Source organism: Ipomoea nil, unplaced genomic scaffold, assembly GCF_001879475.1.
Source record: "Ipomoea nil cultivar Tokyo-kokei standard unplaced genomic scaffold, Asagao_1.1 scaffold0865, whole genome shotgun sequence".
NCBI classification, from domain to species: domain Eukaryota; kingdom Viridiplantae; phylum Streptophyta; class Magnoliopsida; order Solanales; family Convolvulaceae; genus Ipomoea; species Ipomoea nil.
The window spans coordinates 202,431-222,540 of record NW_017617293.1 but is presented as its reverse complement, the minus strand read 5'-3'; the positions used below and the strand labels follow the sequence as shown (position 1 = coordinate 222,540).

The 20,110-nt window shown below is 35.2% G+C and overlaps 1 protein-coding gene across 1 annotated transcript; it reads left to right on the top strand.

Annotated features, from left to right (window-relative positions):
* The first annotated feature begins 4,566 nt into the window (after window positions 1-4,566).
* Window positions 4,567-6,161, top strand: LOC109178652. Its single transcript, XM_019328190.1, has 3 exons — window positions 4,567-5,236; window positions 5,435-6,002; window positions 6,101-6,161. The coding sequence occupies exons 1-3, from the start codon at window positions 4,567-4,569 to the stop codon at window positions 6,159-6,161; spliced, it is 1,299 nt and encodes a 432-aa protein (XP_019183735.1).
* The last annotated feature ends 13,949 nt before the right edge of the window (window positions 6,162-20,110 follow it).

Here is a 20,110-nt window from a genome sequence, read left to right as displayed (position 1 = left end):
TTAATTTGATGAATATGGACCACCATATATCTAGAATTCAAATATAGTTTTATACATTTTACTTGTTATGTTTATTTTTATGAAAACTACTTGTTATGTTTATTATTATTGGTCAAACTAATTAATTTTCTTTCTTTCTTTCTTTTTTTGATCATTTTCTTATAATTTTTAAATTTAATGCTTTGTAGTAATAGTACTTTTTATGTAATTTTTAAATATATAAATTTTATATACAAACTTTAATATAAATTAAATATTGTAAAATTTAAATTATAAATATCTTGAGTCAAATTTCATTAACTGGACGCAAAACATAAAATGAGACTGAGAAAATATAACTAAAAATGAGTTTTTATTATTCTTATTATTATTTTAGAGAAACAATGATGTTAAATTTATTATATTAATAATAACTTGAGTCGTCAAAACAGTAATAGTTTCTTTAGTTTGGTAAATATGAATTGATCACCTACAAATTTGCTATTATTATTATTATTATTATATTATTATTATTATTATTATTATTATTATAAAATAAAATGATAAGAGGCCAGGGAAAATAATAATTAAAGGGGGAAATTGAGATTTTTTTAATTAACTAAGTTTCATGATTGATTTACATCTGAATGGAGCAAAAAATGTTAAAAGACTATCTTAATAGAGTTCAGTAATAATTCAACTCTAAATTTAATTTGTCTTACAAATATAAAAAATTATAATACAAAAATAAATATAAAAATAAAAGTTCACGGATTGATACTAACTTGCGTATTCAAATTTCTATCCGCTGTTTACTCATTTAAATATGCAAGTAGATATAATTTGGCTAAATTAATAAAATGTCAATTAAATATGCAGTACGTACTACATAGTATTTATTCTCTGCAATTTCTGCAATAGGCATTTATAGAGTACACATTACCATAATTTTTGGTGCATGTGATATCAAGTTGACATTCTTAATTATGTCTTAATTTATCAACTTAGCGTATTATTTCATCAATGTGGATGGCAGGATGGACACCAATAACAACATATCTAATTCATAGAATGGGTTACCGATAGAATAACATTATCGAGAATATGTCAAATTTGTTGTTTGATAAGTCATTTTATTTCTAAGAATAATATTTCTGATAATGATCTATTTGCATTGCAAGGGAAAATAACTATTTGATGGGTCAATGACATTGTGATCTAGTGACACGAAATGACTTTTCCAAATGGGAGATCATGGATTCGAGCCCCAATAGGGCGGTATTGACTCTTTGTGTTACTATATTGTAACATAGTCGGTAGTACTAAAAAAAAAAAAAAAAAAAAAAAACTATTATGTCATTTTGAGACTTCGTTTTGAGTGGAATCAAATTATGATATAGGTCCTTTCAAAAAAAAAATTACGATTTAGGTCTAGTTAAAGTGAATTGGATTATCTTAATTCAGATAATTATTGTGAAAAATTGATTGTTAACATTAAGTTGAAAAAACTATTGAATTTTGAAAGTGAATTGGATTATCTTAATTCAGATAATTATTGTGAAAAATTGATTGTTAACATTAAGTTGAAAAAACTATTGAATTTTGAAAGACATACGTGTTATGTTGAAAAAATATGTAAATTTGTACTGATATAAATACGCAAATTATGCTGTGCATACGGTTGCAAAACGGCGCCGTTTTGGTAAAAAAAAACGCGCGTCTCACTTAAAGAAGAAATCAGGTTCGATTCCCGGCAATAGCACTTTTGTATATCCAGAAATTCATAACTATATATCCACAAATTCATCCATTAATAGAATTAGATGCAAATTAATTACCTTGGTTAATGTCTCGGCAATTGGCTCTCTAGGGTTTCTAGAGTTCTCTCCTCCCCTAGGGTTTGCTAGGTTTTCATACAGTTTTCTTGAAGCTTTTCCGGTGATCTGTACCGGCTTGCGACGCTAGTCGCACACGCTACGAACGACATGGCAGCAACGGAGGCGGACGGTGTTGCGGCTTTGACTCGGCGGTGGGCTGATATAGTTTTGGATGAGGAGGAGGACGCCGTGTTTGCGCCGGCGGGGACGACGGAAGGAGACGAACAGGCGGAGAAGGAACAGACGTGGGGAATTGTGGGGCGATTTCTGACAAATAAGATCATAAAAATGGAGTATATGCGTCAAGTCATGGCATCTGTTTGGCAACCGGTACGGGGGGTTCAGGTTTCGGAGATTCAACCGAATCTGTTCCTTTTTGTTTTTTATCATGAGACAGACGTTGAATATGTACTGGATGAGGGCCCATGGTCGTTCAATAATCACTCGTTAGTTTGCAAGAAGGTTCCGGATGGGGTGTTACCGATTGATGTGGTGCTGGATACAATTGACCTCTGGGTACAAGTGCATGATTTACCGATGGGCTACACGGGGGTACCAATTCTTGAGCAAGTCGGGAATTTTATTGGTACTTTTGTTAAGCTGGACGAAAGATTTATTGGGGCACCTTGGATCACGTACTATCGTATTCGGGTGTCCATACCAGTGGATAAACCGATTAAGCGAAGAATGAAGTTGCTCAAAAGAGATAAAACGACATGTTGGGTTAATTTTAGGTATGAGAGATTGCACACGTTCTGTTTCTGTTGTGGTATGTTGGGACACTCCTATAAGTTTTGCCTAAAGGCTCGGGAAGCGTGAATACCGGTAGAACAATATCCCTACACTGCGGAGTTACGAGTGGGGGGAAATCGCGGGCCACGGGAGGTGGGGGGCCCCTGGTTAATTCCCCTTGGCGGAAAGCCAAAGGAATTTCCGGCGCAAGGGACCCCGAAGAGGCAGCCGGCAGTACGGAATGATCCGAATGATGACGCCGAGAGGAGTGAGGCCGAAGATGTGGTGGCTGCAGTGGCCAAGCGCCGCCGAGAGCATGAAGGGGATAGTGCTGATGTGACGATGATGGAAAGCTCAAAAAACTTGTTTATGGCGGGTTCTGGATCACAGACCCGCCCAATCCAATGAGTACGCTGAGTTGGAACTGTCGTGGCTTGGGTAATCCACGGACGGTTCGAGAGGTGGTGGACATGGTGTCCCGTAAGCAACTCGACTTTGTATTTCTAATAGAGACCAAAGTGGCGCGAGATCATGCTGAGCGGCTTCGTGTCACAATAGGTTTCGAAGGTTTGTTTTATGTTGACAATAATGGTTTGAGTGGTGGATTAGCGTTATTGTGGAAAAAGAATAATACGGCAAGGCTCCTCAGTTACTCAAGAAACTATGTTGATATTGAAGTAACTATGACAGGTCATCCGCCCTGGAGAATGACGTGTTACTATGGTTTCTCGGAGCGTAGTAGGCGTGCTGAATCTTGGGATTTGTTGAGAATGTTGGCGACAAAATCGAATCTCCCATGGGTAGTGGTAGGGGATTTTAATGATCTACTATATCAGTATGAGAAGAGAGGGGGAAATCTACACTCGAATAGCCTTCTTCGAGGTTTTGGGGAGACGATTGAGGATTGTGGATTGGCCCAGCTGCCGATGATTGGATATCCATATACCTGGGAGAAGGGGAAAGGGACTGCAAATTGGATTGAGGAGAAACTTGATAAGGTTTTGGTGACGAATGAGTGGCGTAATATAATTCCCCATGTAAAGGTCATGAATTTGAGAACCAGGAAGTCAGATCATTCGGCCATTTTCTTTACAATTCAGGAGGAAATAGGGAGGGATGGGGGTAGGAGGAGGGGTTTTCGATTTGAGATGGCCTGTTATATGATGAGGGGTGTAGGAGTGTGGTGGAGCAGGCGTGGCAGGAAGGAAGGGGACAGGGTTTACAGGATTGTGTTCAGTACTGTGGAAACCGGTTAACACGCTGGGGTGGGGATCGGTTCCATAAGTATGGGAAACAGATTATGAGATTGAAAAGGGATCAACAACGTTTGAGAGGACGCACTGACTCGGCCTCACTTGCCGAATTTCAGCGAATAGAGCAACTTCTGAGTCGCACTGAGGCCCAGGAGGATGCATACTGGAGGCAGAGGGCCAAGCAGCACTGGCTCAAGGAGGCCGACGCTAATACCAAATTCTTTCACAGGTATGCCTCGCACCGAAGGAAAAAGAATACTTTATATAAATTAATGAATGACAATGGGGATTGGTTGGAAGGGGAGCCTATGAGAAATACTATTCTGGATTATTTTAGTAATATTTTCAGTTCTGGGAATCCGAGATCTGGAGAGGAATTTTTTGGGGGGATACAACCCAGGGTGTCACAGGCACAGAATGACTCACTATTACAGCCCTTTAATCTTGAGGAGGTAAAAGATGCATTGTTTGCAATGTATCCTGATAAGGCACCAGGACCGGATGGAATGAATCCGGGTTTTTATAAGCATTTTTGGGATGTGGTAGGGGGGATGTCGCGAGTTTTGTGCTTAACTGCCTTGAATCTGGTGAGCTTCCATCTGGTTTGAATGAAACAGATATTGTGTTGATCCCTAAAAAGAATAATCCAGAGTTAGTAACTGATTTACGCCCTATAGCACTTAGCAATGTGATTTACAGGATAATTGCTAATGATGGCTAATAGAATGAAGCCTTTGATGGAAGGGATAATATCCGAGTCACAAAGTGCTTTTATCCCGGATAGGTTGATAACGGACAATATTTTGTTAGCTGCAGAAGTAGGACATTTTCTGAATCGGAAACAGTGTAGTGTGGGGGGATGGGGTGCACTTAAGCTAGACATGGCTAAGCCATATGATCGTATGGAGTGGCCCTTTCTCCGTAATATGATGGTGGCGTTAGGGTTTCATGATAAATGGGTTGAATTGATTATGAAATGTATGACCACAGTTTCCTACAGTATTCTGGTGAATGGCTCGAGGAGTGACCCAATAATACCCACGCGTGGTTTAAGACAGGGAGATCCGCTGTCCCCATACTTGTTTATTATCTGTGCAGAGGGGCTTTCATTGTTACTACAACAGGCTAACAACACGGGGTTAATTCATGGATGTAGAGTGGCAAGAGGCGCCCCCCAAATCTCTCACTTATTCTTTGCGGACGATAGTCTTTTATTTTTTAAGGCTAATGTGGAGGAGGCAAATGAGGTAAAGAGATGCCTGACAGTATATGAGGATCTATCTGGGCAGGTGGTAAACTACCATAAGTCAAGTATTTGCTATAGCAGAAATACGAGTAATATGGATAGGGAAAGTGTGGCTCAAGTCTTGGGGGTGGGGCAGGCTCCGAATTTTGGTAAGTATTTGGGTTTACCTTCTTTTGTTGGAAGGAACAAGAAGGCAGCCTCTGCATATATTGAAGATAAAATACGCCAAAGGATTGGATCATGGAATAAAAGGCTGTTTTCTCAGGCAGGGAAAGAAATATTATTGAAAAGTGTGGCACAATCTATGCCTACCTTTTCAATGAGTGTTTTTTTGCTACCTTTATCAGTATGCACGGCTATAGAGGGGACCATGAATAGATATTGGTGGGACTCTGGGGCAGATAACCGAATACACTGGAAGGCTTGGGACAAATTATGCATCCCTAAGAAGTATGGTGGATTGGGATTTAAGGATTTACGTGCGTTTAATCTAGCTATGTTGGGAAAACAGGCATGGCGAATGCTCACTAAACCTGATTCCTTAGTAGCTCGTGTTTATAAAGCCCGGTATTTTCCCAAAGGTACTTTCTTTGATGCACAGATAGGGAATAACCCCAGTTTTTGTTGGCGGAGTATAATGGCAGCAAAGAGTATAATTTGTAGTGGGGTCAGACGAAGGATTGCGAATGGGGAATCTACACTCATATGGACTCACCCATGGTTGTTAGATGAGCAGGATCCTATGGTACAGACAGAGATGCCTATACAGTTACGAGAGGCCAAAGTAGTGGGTTTAATTGATCAACAAACTGGTACATGGGATAATGATATTTTAACAGATTTATTTCAACCTACAGATGTGGAAAGAATTATGAGGGTACCTGTATCCCAGGATTATAATGATGCGTGGTATTGGTATGGGGACCCAAGAGGATTATATTCTGTGAAAAGCGGGTACAGACGGTTGGTGGGAGATTATGAGAATAATCATGGGGCATTTGCGAATTGGTTAGCCTTGTGGAGACTCAAAATCCCACCAAAATGGAAAATGTTTCTTTGGAGGGCCATTTGTGATATATTGCCTACAACTACAAACTTGCTTTTAAAGAGGGTGGATGTGAACCCATATTGTGCCATGTGTGGGATATCACAAGAAAATACAATGCATGCATTAGTCTTGTGTGACTTTGCAAGAAACATTTGGGAACAATCCAACCTTACAATCCCCAATATTGTCACGGATATTTTTCATGTTTGGTTTGGGGAACTACTAAATATTTTAGATTCTGATGGAATGTTATATGCAGCATCAATTCTATACAATATTTGGAGAGCTCGAAATGGTGCAGTTTGGGAGGCATACTTACCACGCCCGGGTTCCCTACTCAGAGCCGCTGCTGCTGCCAAGACCGCATGGATCCAATCCCACCCCATCTCGGCTGCTACTACCACCGCTACACACACTGCTTCGATGCCGAGAGGGGACGAGCGCCGCACTGCCCAACACCGCCCCACTGCCGACCGAGAAGCTGCCAACGCCGCCGGTCACTCCGTGCCGTTGGTAAGAAGATGCCGGGTCGATGCGGGATATTTACACGAGACAGGCAAGGCCACTGTAGGGGCTGTTTTGCTTGATGATGATGGAGCTTACATCTCGGCCCTAACCGCACCATTACCGACTTGTGTATCACCACTTATGGCTGAGGCTTTGGCGTGCAAGGAAGTTTTATCATGGTTAAAGGATCGAGGGGAACAGAGTATCGAGATTTACACGGATTGTTTGACACTACAACGCTATCTTACAACACCAACCATTGCGTTTCGTTCTTACGTTGGCTATGCCATTGACACCTGCAGGCAGATTGCCACTTCTTTTCAGTCATGTTCTTTTAATTTTATTTTTAGATCAGACAATTATTTAGCTCATGCTTTAGCTACTACGGCTTATCAGCAACTTACTGCTATGTACTGGGATATCCACCCACCAGACATTATTTCAGCATTTTTCTAATGAAGCACCGCAGAAAAATTTTCAAAAAAATATATATATATCCACAAATTCATAACTATATATCCATAGTGAATGAATGAAGTAAAAATCCACAATGAATGAATGAATGAAGTAAAAATCCACAATGAATGAACTAAATATCCATAATGATTGAACTAAATATCCACAATGAATGAACTAAATATCCATAAATTCATAACTATATATCCACAAATTCATAACTATATATCCAGAAATTCATAACTATATATCCACAGTGAATGAATGAAGTAAATATCTGAATGAAGTAAAAATCCACAATGAATGAACTAAATATCCATAATGATTGAACTAAATATCCACAATGAATGAACTAAATATCCACAATGAATGAACTAAATATCCATAAATTCATAACTATATATCCAGAAATTCATAACTATATATCCACAGTGAATGAATGAAGTAAATATCTACAATGAATGAACTAAATATCCACAATGAATGAACTAAATATCCATAAATTCATAACTATAAATATCCACAAATTTATAACTATATATCCAGAAATTTATAACTATATATCCACAATAATGCTATTGCCGAGAATCGAACCTGAATTTTTTTTTTTAAAGTGGGACGCGCGTTTTTAGTCAAAACGACGTCGTTTTGCATCGTATGGAAATTATGTTTAAAGTGGGCAGATTCCGATCCTTGTGCGCACTGGTATAGTGAGATTGGGGCTTTAACCTTTTGGGTAAAAGAAAGTCCATACATATTTATATCAATAGTTATGCTGTGCAACCGAATGCACCATGCGCATGGTACATTCGGTTGCACAGCATAACTATTGATATAAATATGTATGGACTTTCTTTTACCCTTAAAGCCCCAATCTCACTATACCAGTGCGCACAAGGATCGGAATCTGCCCACTTTAAACATAATTTCCACATTGCCACCACTGAGATTTGAACCTTGGTCTCTTACCTCAAATATTACCTACTAAACCATTGAGCTAAGCCTGTGCAGGTTGTATGGACTTTCTCTTCCACATGGGGGTGGACATTAACATTTGTCCTATTTAGTTATATACTACGTATGATACAAAAAAAAAGTATGATACAAAAAAAAAAAAAAAATTTAAAATTCGAATTGACTACCTAAATCTCTTTGGATAAAGATAATTTAGTTTGTTGTCGTCCCTACCCAGCAAAGCATTTCAAAACAAGAAAATGAAAGGCGTCCAACATAGTACAACCAATTTGAGATCCCTACAATTTTGCATTTCAAACTTCACTCAAATGGAACCAAAAGCAACCCGACAGACTACACGTGTTATTAGATTGGCTTCACGTTTTACCTACATGGCTTCACGGCAACTACAAACCTCACCTTAGTATAAGATGAAATTTGAAATAATCTTTCTTAATGCTTCTAAGTATTATCCCACCACAAATTTGTTTAGAATGTGGAAAAACTACAATTACTACCCAAGAGAAGAGTTGCAAAAATATTGTCTAAGTAACGATTAATCGATGCCTAGACGTTGGGCGTTGGCCGACCGTCTAGCGTATTTCCATAATCGGTGGTCTAGGCGGCTGGTCGGCTATGCGTTCGACTAGGGTGCCTAGGCCGCCTAGATGCCTAGTCAGACGATTAGGTATTATTCCTTTATTGTTTTAAATGGGTTATTTCACTCAAAGAGACATCGTTTTGAGCAAAATAACTCTAAATTGTTCAAACTCTAGATATATTTTAGGTTAATATTTAATATTTTAGTATTAACTATTAAAGTATTAAATAATTTATAATTATCAAGTCTTAAAAAATTAAAAATTTTAAACAAATTTTGAAAAAAAATAGAAAATATACGGGTGCCTAGGCGCCGATTAATCGCCTCCTAGGCGCCCCCGAGTGCCTAGCGATTTTTTCAACCATGCTCGAGAGTGTGCATAGAATAAATATCGCATCGTGACCCAATCGGCAAAGAATCAAAATAAAATAAAGCAACCTTGGTTACTCATAAGTGATCGGCTCAAACATAGAATGTCAATAGATCAGAGTTGAACCTAAAACCTTAACTTTATGATTACCAAGTCAATAATCTGAACAACACACTACAATTTTGACTTTTGGTGATTTGGGTTGTGTATAATTTTGTAGTGAATTTGTCTTTTTACAAATCAAAACTGCACTGTGATCCCATATGTGCTAGGTAGTGGTGTCAATATCGCATGCATCTTATATTCCACAAGAAGTTCATTCATCATTGTATGTCTTCTGGTGTTGGTTTTTTCCTAAAATGACACAATTAAGTTTGCTCTCACTGGGCATTTTGAATTCAAATCATTTTCTTCCCTTTGCAAATTGCAATATTAAGATTTAAGAGTGAATATTTGGTTTAAGAATACAGTTTCATGAAATATGGGGATAAGTGTTATTTAATGATGCAATGGGGAGTACGGTGAAATAGGAATGATTAGAGTAATAACCGTGAGATTAAAACAATCCAACTCTTTTTTTTTTTTTTTGAATGCTACTAGCTCTATTACATTGTAGTATCTGTTCATATACTTTCTCAACCTACTGAAACACAAAGAGCCAATAACACCTCCACACTGAGGCAATAACAATCCAACTCTAATTGCATTACTTTCATCAAATCCTTACTCATCAAATTAAAATTTATTTGGAGCAGTAGATTACTCCAATTGCTCTTAGAAAATTTATTTAGGGTATGTTTGAAAATTCGAAAAATAACTTTTAAAAGTCATTTTTCAAAATTTTATAGTGTTTGGCTATCAAGTGAAAACAGATTGCTCCAATTGCTCTTAGGGAAATGCACTACTCCAAATGCTCAAGTTCTTTAAACGGAACACATTAAATAAATATTACGGAGTAAAAAGTGAAAATGCCCGTGTATCTTGAAATCAATTTAACACTAAGGATTCTACTTGATTTTATGTTACGAGATAATTTCGTTGTTTAATTAAATCAATTTGATCAAAGAATAAATAACGAAATTGAAAGCATAAATAAAGTAAAGACACAGTAGAATTGTTACGCAGTTCGGAGCGCTTCTCCTACGTCTGCGGGGCAACCCACGTCTGCCCAATCCACTATAGATGTTCACCACGGAGTATTACAAGAGGTAATTTAACTACAAACGGCTCATAGCCTTTACCACTATAACTCTTCTTAAACACCTATTCAGGACTGAACCGTGCATGCCATAACCACCTTTGGTGTATCTCTTCAGCTGTCGCAGGTACTGACTTGAAGTACAGAATTAAATCACAAATATAACATAATCAATATTAAAGCAGTAATATAGGAAGCTTGCGTATGTGATCAGAATTTCAGAATTGGCAACTTCCTCTTTCGTTTTCTCTTCCTTATATACTGTACGCAAATTCCATTTTCTTTCATTGGAATCTATTGTTGTATCATTTGATATGATCATGTACATGTGATGTACTTGTTTATTGATACTTGATTGGGCTTTGGTGAGCCCTAATCCTTCTTGATGATGACTATGTGTTACTATATGTTTGGTGGTATTGTTACTTGAGCGTTGCTCATGAGTTCGGTGGTTGTTACTATGATATTTAACGGTGGTATTATGTTTGGTGGTATGTTTGGTGGGGGACGACGGTCCCATGCGGAATAAGGTTGGACTTGGTGTACAGGGTGACACTAGGAGGTAAAGGTTGGAACTGAAATAAGGTTGGCCTGGAGAGAGCGGTTAGAACAGGGCATAAAAGAGAGGTGATTTATTGAAATTACTGAGACAATTCATAAAAGAGAGTTGATTTATTTAATCATTATAAATAAATTAAAAGAGAGACCAATATTGAAATTACTGAATTGTCCCTCTATTTAATACCAATTTGACGGAATAACAAACGGAGGACTATATTAAGAAAAAACACAAAAGTCTAGGACCACATTAGGACACCAAAGTCGTTTATAACAAAATTGAGAAAAATCACTATAGTCGATAACCATTTTGAGTATTAACTCATTTTTATATTGACCCGACCTGTCTTTATTAGTAAATAAGGATTGACGAGACGATCTCATACAAGTGTGGCCCTAATTATAAAGTTTTAAACTTTACTTATTGTAATTAAACAGTATGTGAGTTCCATTTGGAAGGTTGTGAGTTTGAGCCTCAGTGGAGGCGTTATTGGCTCTTTGTGTTTCTTGAAAAAGTATATAAACAGATACTACATTGTAATAGAGTCAATAGCATTCAAAAACAAAAAAATTAAACACTATGTGATTTCTTTTTCTTTTATCAAAACTAGTAAAACTCTTAATTATTTGATTAGACTTTTTATTGAGAAAATACATATGTTGGTAAGACTAATAATTATAATATACAGGTCTAAAATGTCACGAAAAGAACAATCTTTAGTACTTGAATTACGAATTCAATTTTTACCTAATACCGTACCCTCTTAACATATGCAAAATACCCAACAAATTCAGTCCCCCCCCCCCCCCCCCCCCAATTACTAACTCTCATGATTATGATTATTTTAATTCCTGTTTTTTTTTTTTTTTTTTTCGGGCCACTGCCATAGGACCTAACATTCCCACACGTGAAGAGAAGGACAAATAAATAATAAATCATTGTTGGTGCATATCATTTCATATAACATGCCGATCATCTTCAGTCTTCACCACCAGCTAGCTCAATCTCCATTTCCTAGTATTATTAGTGGTATGTAAAGTACAAAACCAGAATTTTGAATGTGATAGTTGAATTTTTCATTTGACCTTATCGTTCTCAAAATATCAATCATATCCTCGTTACGTTGTCGTTTGGCAGGAACAGACAATTCTGGTAGGGGTAGGGGTAGGGGTAGGGGTAGGGATAGGGGTGGGTGGGGGTCGCCATTCATCCATTCTTTAGGAATGCGGACCTGGAGTTTAGTACAATGGTTCAGTAGACAATATTTAATTGGCAGAAGAGACCAGTTTAAGTTCGAATCTCAGCGGCGGTAGTGTGAAAATTATGCTTAGAGTAGACAGATTCCTTATGCACACTAACATTTGACCATCTGAGTCATTAAGTCACCGTAATTTACATCCTCCCAAATGCTCTGTCGAGTCTATGGTGTAGGAGGCTTTTGGAGTTTGAGATTCAACTTTTTGAGATATAAATGTATGTATCTTGACACCATTTCGAAATTTGTACTGCACATGTTTAACATATTATATTTTGTACATTCAAATGATTTAATGTTCGTCCTAAACTTACTTGTTTTCATGGCCTTTCCCATCCTACATTAATTACCCAACAATATTTTGAATTTGAATGTTTAACAAATTTTGTTACTTGTACTACAAAGTCGATTTAGTACAGATTTTTACCGAATCTTATTCGACCTATTTTTATTAGTAACAACATTGATGTGTAAGTGTAACCACAAGTTTTTAAATTTGATTTTTGATAAAGCAATCTATTGATCTTCTTAGTTTGAACGGATAAGTTATGGACAATCTATGATGATTAGGGTTGTAAACAAATTAAATCAAATATAGGTAATTCGATTTGTGATTCGAATTCGAATATTTCGTTTCAAATTTGAATCATTCGAATACGAAACCAAATTTGAATATATATTTCAATTCAAATTTTATTCGAATTCGAATATAAATCATAATATATTTGATTCGACTATTATTTGAATATATATATATATATATATATATATATATATATATATATATATATATAATGCGGTAATAGATTTCAAGTAAAAGATGGGTTTAATCTCAACCCTTGATCTAATCAAAATCAACAGTCTGAATACAGATTTTATTTTATTTTATTTTTTTAAAAAAGGGGTGGCAATTTGGTCTTTTTGCATCTAGGTCAAATTTAAGATGCGTGGTTTTGCTTCTTAAGGTGCATGGTTTTTGTGATGTGTACTTAAGGTGCGTCAGTTGTTGAAACTTAAGTGCGTCGGTCTAAAGGTTTAGGTACGTATTTTTCGTTCTTAAGGTATGTGCATTTCCTTCTTGTGGTGCGTGGTTTGTGTGCTTAAGATATGTCACGTGTTGAAACTTAAGGTGCGTCGACCTAAAGCTTTAGGTGTGTTGTTTTACTTCTTAAGGTGCTTTGTTTTTTTCTTAAGGTGCACCATTTTTTACAGTTTGTTTCTTTAATTGAGGATGCACTTTTTTTCTTTTTCTTTTTTTTTTTTTGCAATCCCAAAAAGACAATCATTATCATTTTCCAATTATGTTTCAGCAATCAGAATAAAGATCAAAGGAAGTAGAAATGTAGGTTTTCTTGCTTATGTGTAGCAGATCCTGGGTTTATAACAACGACTTAAAAAAAAAAAATTCATTAATTTGAACTGTTGATCTAGATTTGATCAACAGTTCATATCTAACCCCATTTTTTACCTGGGAGCATCTTCGCACCAGGACCACTCCATATATATATATATATATATGGAAGGGATCAGGTGCGGGGAGAGGTGCCCGTGCAGTTGTGCAAAGGAACACACTTTAAGCATTAAACTAGTGCACTAAGTACACAACGCACGCACATTAAGCACACAGACAAAACATATTAAGAACACAAATCTCACGCACGTTAAGCCCCAAACTCATGCACCTTAAGTTTCAACAACTACTCACATTAAGACCACCAATCTCACGTACCTTAATCACAAAACCCATGCACCTTAAGCACAAAACTCACGCACCTTAAGTATAAAACTCATGCACCTTAAGTTTCAACGACTACTCACATTAAGTACACACCGACGCACCTTAAGCACAAAACTCACGCACCTTAAGTATAAAACTCATGCACCTTAAGTTTCAACGACTACTCACATTAAGTACACACCGACGCACCTTAAGCACAAAACTATTGCACCTTAAGCACAAGACTCACGCACCTTAAGTAAAAAACCCACGCACATTATCATCGCACAACAGTACGGGAGACACTCAACCGCACGGGAACTTAATTATATATATATATATATATATATATATATATATATATATATATATATATATATATATATATATATATATATATATATATAATCCGTGTGATTTGTTCCTTTTAATCTCAGCCATACATCATTCTGATTTAATGGTCTAGATTAATCCTCACGTCCTCACCTAATATTAGGTCCTCATCTGATCCGTACCATATATATATATATATATATATATATATATATATATATATATATATATATATGGTACGGATCAGATGAGGACCTAATATTAGGTGAGGACGTGAGGATTAATCTAGACCATTAAATCAGAATGATGTATGGCTGAGATTAAAAGGAACAAATCACACGGATTAAGGAAACAAATCCCTTTAAAATATTAAAATATATAAATTTAGGGCAAATCAGTCTTATTAAAAGATGTGCATTCCTATACAAAATGTTGTGCATTCGTATACTGAGTGTTGTGCATCGATAACTTTATTGTTGTGCATTCAAACCCTGCCAAAAATCCTAGTGGACATCCCAATGTCCTACGATGCACTGAACTATGTGCTATAATGCACAACTCTCTAGCCTATGGTGCACAACTTACAACACTTGGTTGCACAATCAGCACACACGAATGCACAATCGTACTACCTAGGCATTTGTACATATACACGACCATCCAAATATAGAGAATATTATACTCAAAAGAACGAGCGAAAAAAAAATAAAAAATACTGATTAGTTTGCATGGGTGAACACTCAATGAATGATGAATAAATCGCGGCTCCAAATTTCAACGGTGATGATCAAAGAAAATAAGAAACCAATTTTGCCCAGGATTACACATGCGTTCACACTTTAAAAAAAATAGAAAAAACACTACTATATCACTTTAACAAAAAAGATCAATCCATGTCATCTAGGAACTCAAATCTGGGTCATCCAAATAAAAAAAAATAAACGCATAAGATTAGTCCTCACGTCCTCACGTCCTCACCTAAGATTAGGTCCTCACCTGTTCCGGACCCTCTATATATATATATATATATATATATATATATATATATATATATATATATATATATATTAAAACTTTTTAAAAAAAAAGAAGCAAAAGACCTAATCAGTTAATTTAAATTTTTATTATATTTTATCTTAATTTATTGGAGAATTTGAAAAAATTTAAATTAGGCATTTCGAATTCGAATATTCATGTTGAATCGAATATATTCGAATAATGTAGTCGAATCGAATACAAATAAAATTTTAGATTTGAATATTTATCGAGTATGGATACGAATACAAATAGTTCTCAAAATAATAGAATTTGAATCGAATAGTAAGATATTTGACTCGATTCGATTCGTTTATACCCTTACGTGCAATGAGGTAAATCATTAATGATGATTTACCTTATTGCACGTGATGATCCTTTACTGGTTAGGATCACAAGGCAAAGTTTACCCAGTGCACATACTCAAGTAATGATTTTGAGTTTTCGTTGTTATAAAAAAAAAAAAAAAAACAAAAACAAAACAAAAAAGTATAATTGAGTATAACTAGTAACAAAATCCATTGGGGAAGGGATTTCCCCTTTTCTGCTAAAATGGAGTATAATTATTTCTGAAAACGGGTGACTGGATGGGTGAAACATGATTTTTGTATTTAAAAATCATGAGTTCGACAAGTGGCTAGTATATGCATATTTTCCTCAACACACACTCTTTGTTTCTCTATAATTAAACATTATTTGCATAGGGAGAGAGAATTGATTCTAGTTTTCAAATCCTTAAAAAAACGATGTCATTTTCTCTTAAGTGGAATGTATTTATTTTTGTTTGTCTTTTGTATTATGGACTTTATTACAAGGTACTATCTGTTCTATATTTTCTCTATCTGTTGTAACCAATAAGTCAATAGTCCCCTAAATTTAATTTATTTTTAAAACAATGGTTATAATTGTAGCTAGAGTGTAAATGTTAATTTGATAGTGTCATATTAATTTTTTTTTTTTTTTTAAATGTCAACCTCATAATATTGAGAAAAAAAATTAATATGTTTTGTCCCTAAATTTAAGAAAAGTTAATACTTTTTGTCATTCAATTTCTCATAATTGTTAACTTTTTTTTTTTTTTTTTTTTTTTTAACACAACCCTAACAAAACTTATTGAAGAACAAACAATCGAGGCACAAAAGTGATGATGAGTATCATTGAAGAACAAAACATTATATTTTTCTATAATTTAAAGACCAAATGTATAAATTTCCTTATGATGACTAACATATCCTAATTTTTAGGATTCCGTGATTATTCTTAATTCCTTTAATTCAAATATGGATGTAAGTCATGTAACATAAATTTATAATAAATTAAAAAAAATCTTTCAATTATCTTGACAAAATGAAATAAAATAAACCAACTAGTCTGATCTAGCTCAAACCTAATGTCACCTGCAGATGAACCGCACTGCACTGCTCTCATGTGATTCTACATTTGTAATTTTAGTAAATACACATTAACTTGTGAATAAACTTGTCTGATGGCATGAAATGACTTTCCCAAATAGAATGTAAGAATTTGAGCATATTAATTTTTTATGTTTCAGTAGGTTGAAAAAGTAATTATGAACAGATATTATAATGTAACATAGCTAATAATATTTTAAAAAAAAAATACACATTAACTTATTGATGATTCTTTTTACTATTTTATATTTAATTTTACTCTGGCCCCGTATATAAATATTTCATTCATATCTACTCCTATCCATGCATGTACTGAAAGATTCAAACATTCAAATGATGGAAAATCACTCCTCTCACAAAGTCTCTCGCTTCTTCCCTTCTTCCTTCACTTCATGCCGCCTCAGAACCCTCACAGACGTAGTCCAAAGCTCCATCTCTGCCGCCCGAAACCGCCACGAAAACCAATTTCCCAAGACTAATCTCGCCGGCGACGACCGGGTGGGCAGAGATTTGGGTTATTTTTCTCCTAGTATTAACGGACGGCGGTGCCCTCCTGCCACGCCAATCTCGGCCGCTGTCGCTCCTGTGGCGGCGGCGGAACCGCCGCCTTCCACCTGCACCACTTCGTCCATTACCGGAGAAACCGAAACCCACCGCGAAAGCGACACGCTTTTCAGCTTCTCTTCCGCCGTTTCCTCGGAATCGCCGCCGTTTCGTTCGAGAAAGGGGAAGAATAAGAATGAAGAACTCATCAGTGAAGAGGATCGGGTTGATTATTACAGTGACTCCGCCTCGAGTTGTCGCCGGAAAACCAGCAAGCCTCGCCGGAAAACGACGGCCAGAAAGAGGTGCGGGAGGAGAGGATGGACGGCTGGTTGGTCTGCTATAGAGAAGAGTACAAGTGATCCTTATGGAGAGTTCAGGAAATCTATGATGGAGATGATTGTAGAGAAACAAATCTTCAGAGCTGAGGATCTCAATACCCTATTGCATTGTTTTCTTTCTTTGAATTCACCTTTTTTCCATGAACTCATTGTTGAGGTTTATTTAGAGATTATTCAAACTTTGTTTACTAATTAACCAAATTGTATCTGACTTATTATATGCATATTTACAAAATAATAATAATAATAATTGTATAATTTGTATTCGTGAGTATATAGACAGAGTAATACATGTACTCATATTTTTATTCTATAACTGACCTGACATATTATAATTTTATAATTATACATTAAAATAAAAGTGGCTGGGTTTGAGTAAGATGGTGTACCTACAACTTACATAGGGTAATAGAGGTCTTAGTTGATCTGGCCGGACAATTAATTTAGTAACTACAAGATTTTAAATTTAACTTTTTATGGGAGCTGCCTATTAACTTTTTTTGTAGTTATTTATCAACTAGGATCAGTTTCATAAAGAGTTTACCTTTGAATAGTAACGATAGTTCTTTTGTATCTGATTATTTTTTTTTTTTTTTTTTTACTGAAAAGTTTTGAAATTATGAATATCTTGAAAATTTCGATATAAGGTGCTAGATGAGTTTCTTCTAAATATGAGTAGTTAAGGTTTATTATATCTTTAGTTATAGTGATATTTTTTGTATACATAATGTAAAATACAAAAAATAAAAATTACAATACTAGTATTTTTATTGGGTGACAAAAGAGCTCACAATTGCTATCCGAATGTGACATTAGGTAAATCCCATTTTATAATCCTAGTTAGTAAAGGACCAGTAAACGTAAGGGTATATTTTGACGTATAAGACACGGGTGATTTGGGCAATTTATATCGTGAACCATGATCTACATAGCATTATGGACCATGGATTGAACGACGAGGTACATAATTCATACTCGTAAGGTACATAATTTCATAATACAAGACACATACACATTTTATATATTTCCTTATTTTTCAAATCTGATTTAGGTACATAAAATGTGTTCATAGGTACATAATTTCACAACATAAGACACAAAAATAAATAACATGAGACACAATTACTAATTTATTTCAAGTACTAAATTCATAGTCTTAAGAAACATAATTTTATAGCACAAAATACAAAAACTTCCAACATAAAATATATACACATACACCATGATTAATAGTGTATTGTGAACCTTGATCCATTGTATAATGATGGGGTGATTTGGCGTTAGTAATTCACATATATGAGGGCCAAAATCGTAATGCCCAATCGTTATGCTGTGGAACTGTGTCCACCTTGCAAAGGTGGATACGATTCTATGTTCATAATTACTAAAGTATATGTTCATAATTAAAAAGTTATATATTCATAATTTTTGAATTTCATATTCACAATTATTAAATCTCTGTATTCATAATTATGTTAACAAATCTATGTTCAAAATTATAGAATTATATGTTCATAATTTTTGAACAATATTTATAATTATGAACAGTTTTGGAATCATGTACACCTTACAAGGTGAAGGTGGACACGATTTCATAACATAATTTGCCCGTAATGCCTAGTTGGACATAAAGTCGGTAATTCAAATTCGCCCATGAAGATCCGAAAATTGGGTCCAAATTCACATATTTGTCAAGACCCAATTAATGGGCAAATTATTGGGTAGACATGGTCTACACAGCATTGTGTAGACTATAACAAAAATTACCGTTTTAATATACTAAAAGTACATTATTTGTGTACTAAATATATATTATATAATATATTGTACATTCAGTATACAAATAATGTACATCTCCTGAATACAATAACATTTTTAATATACTAAAAGTACATTATTTTTGTACTGAATATATATTATTTTACACTATACAAAACATGGTCAACACAAAAATGATTGCAATTAATGGGCCCCTTTTTTTTTGGATGACCCTATAAAAGTGTAATCATTATTTGAGAGTTTATACCTTTTTTTTAAAAAAAATATTACTAAGTCTATTATAATGTACCAGGACTATGTGGTCTAATGGTACCCGGGTTGGATTTTCATTTGGAAGATTATGAGTTTGAGCTTCAGTGGAGGCGTTATTAGTTCTTTGTGTTTCATTATAATGTAGTGGGAGCAACTTGGTGTCATTTGACCACAAGGTCCTTGGCATTTAAGAGTTTATACCTAATAAACTCAACTTATTATAATAGTCTACAGTATACTGAATATTTATTTTTAGTACATTAAATGTTTATTTTTTAAAGGTTCATTTTAGTTATATTGAAAATTTATCTTTTGGTAGGGGGGGGAGCAGCGGATCGTGTAGATGAAAGTCATATTTGGATGATATTCGATTTTCATTTTAGACCCCCAATACATGGAAATTTAATAGGAAACCCATCGAATATTAACACAAGTGAACCTGTCGAATTTCTGGCTTTTAATTGGATAATTTGGTTTTTATAAAAAATAAATGAAAGTACAAAATTTGTTTGTTTGTTTGTTTTTTTTTTTTTTTTTTTTTTTGATTAAAGTGGAAGGGGGAAACCCAAAGCTATAGAATTACACGTCTAATTGACGCCAACCCGGATACCCATTCCGGTCATCATTCAAAATTGTAGCAAGTGCCACAGGCGGCACATCCAA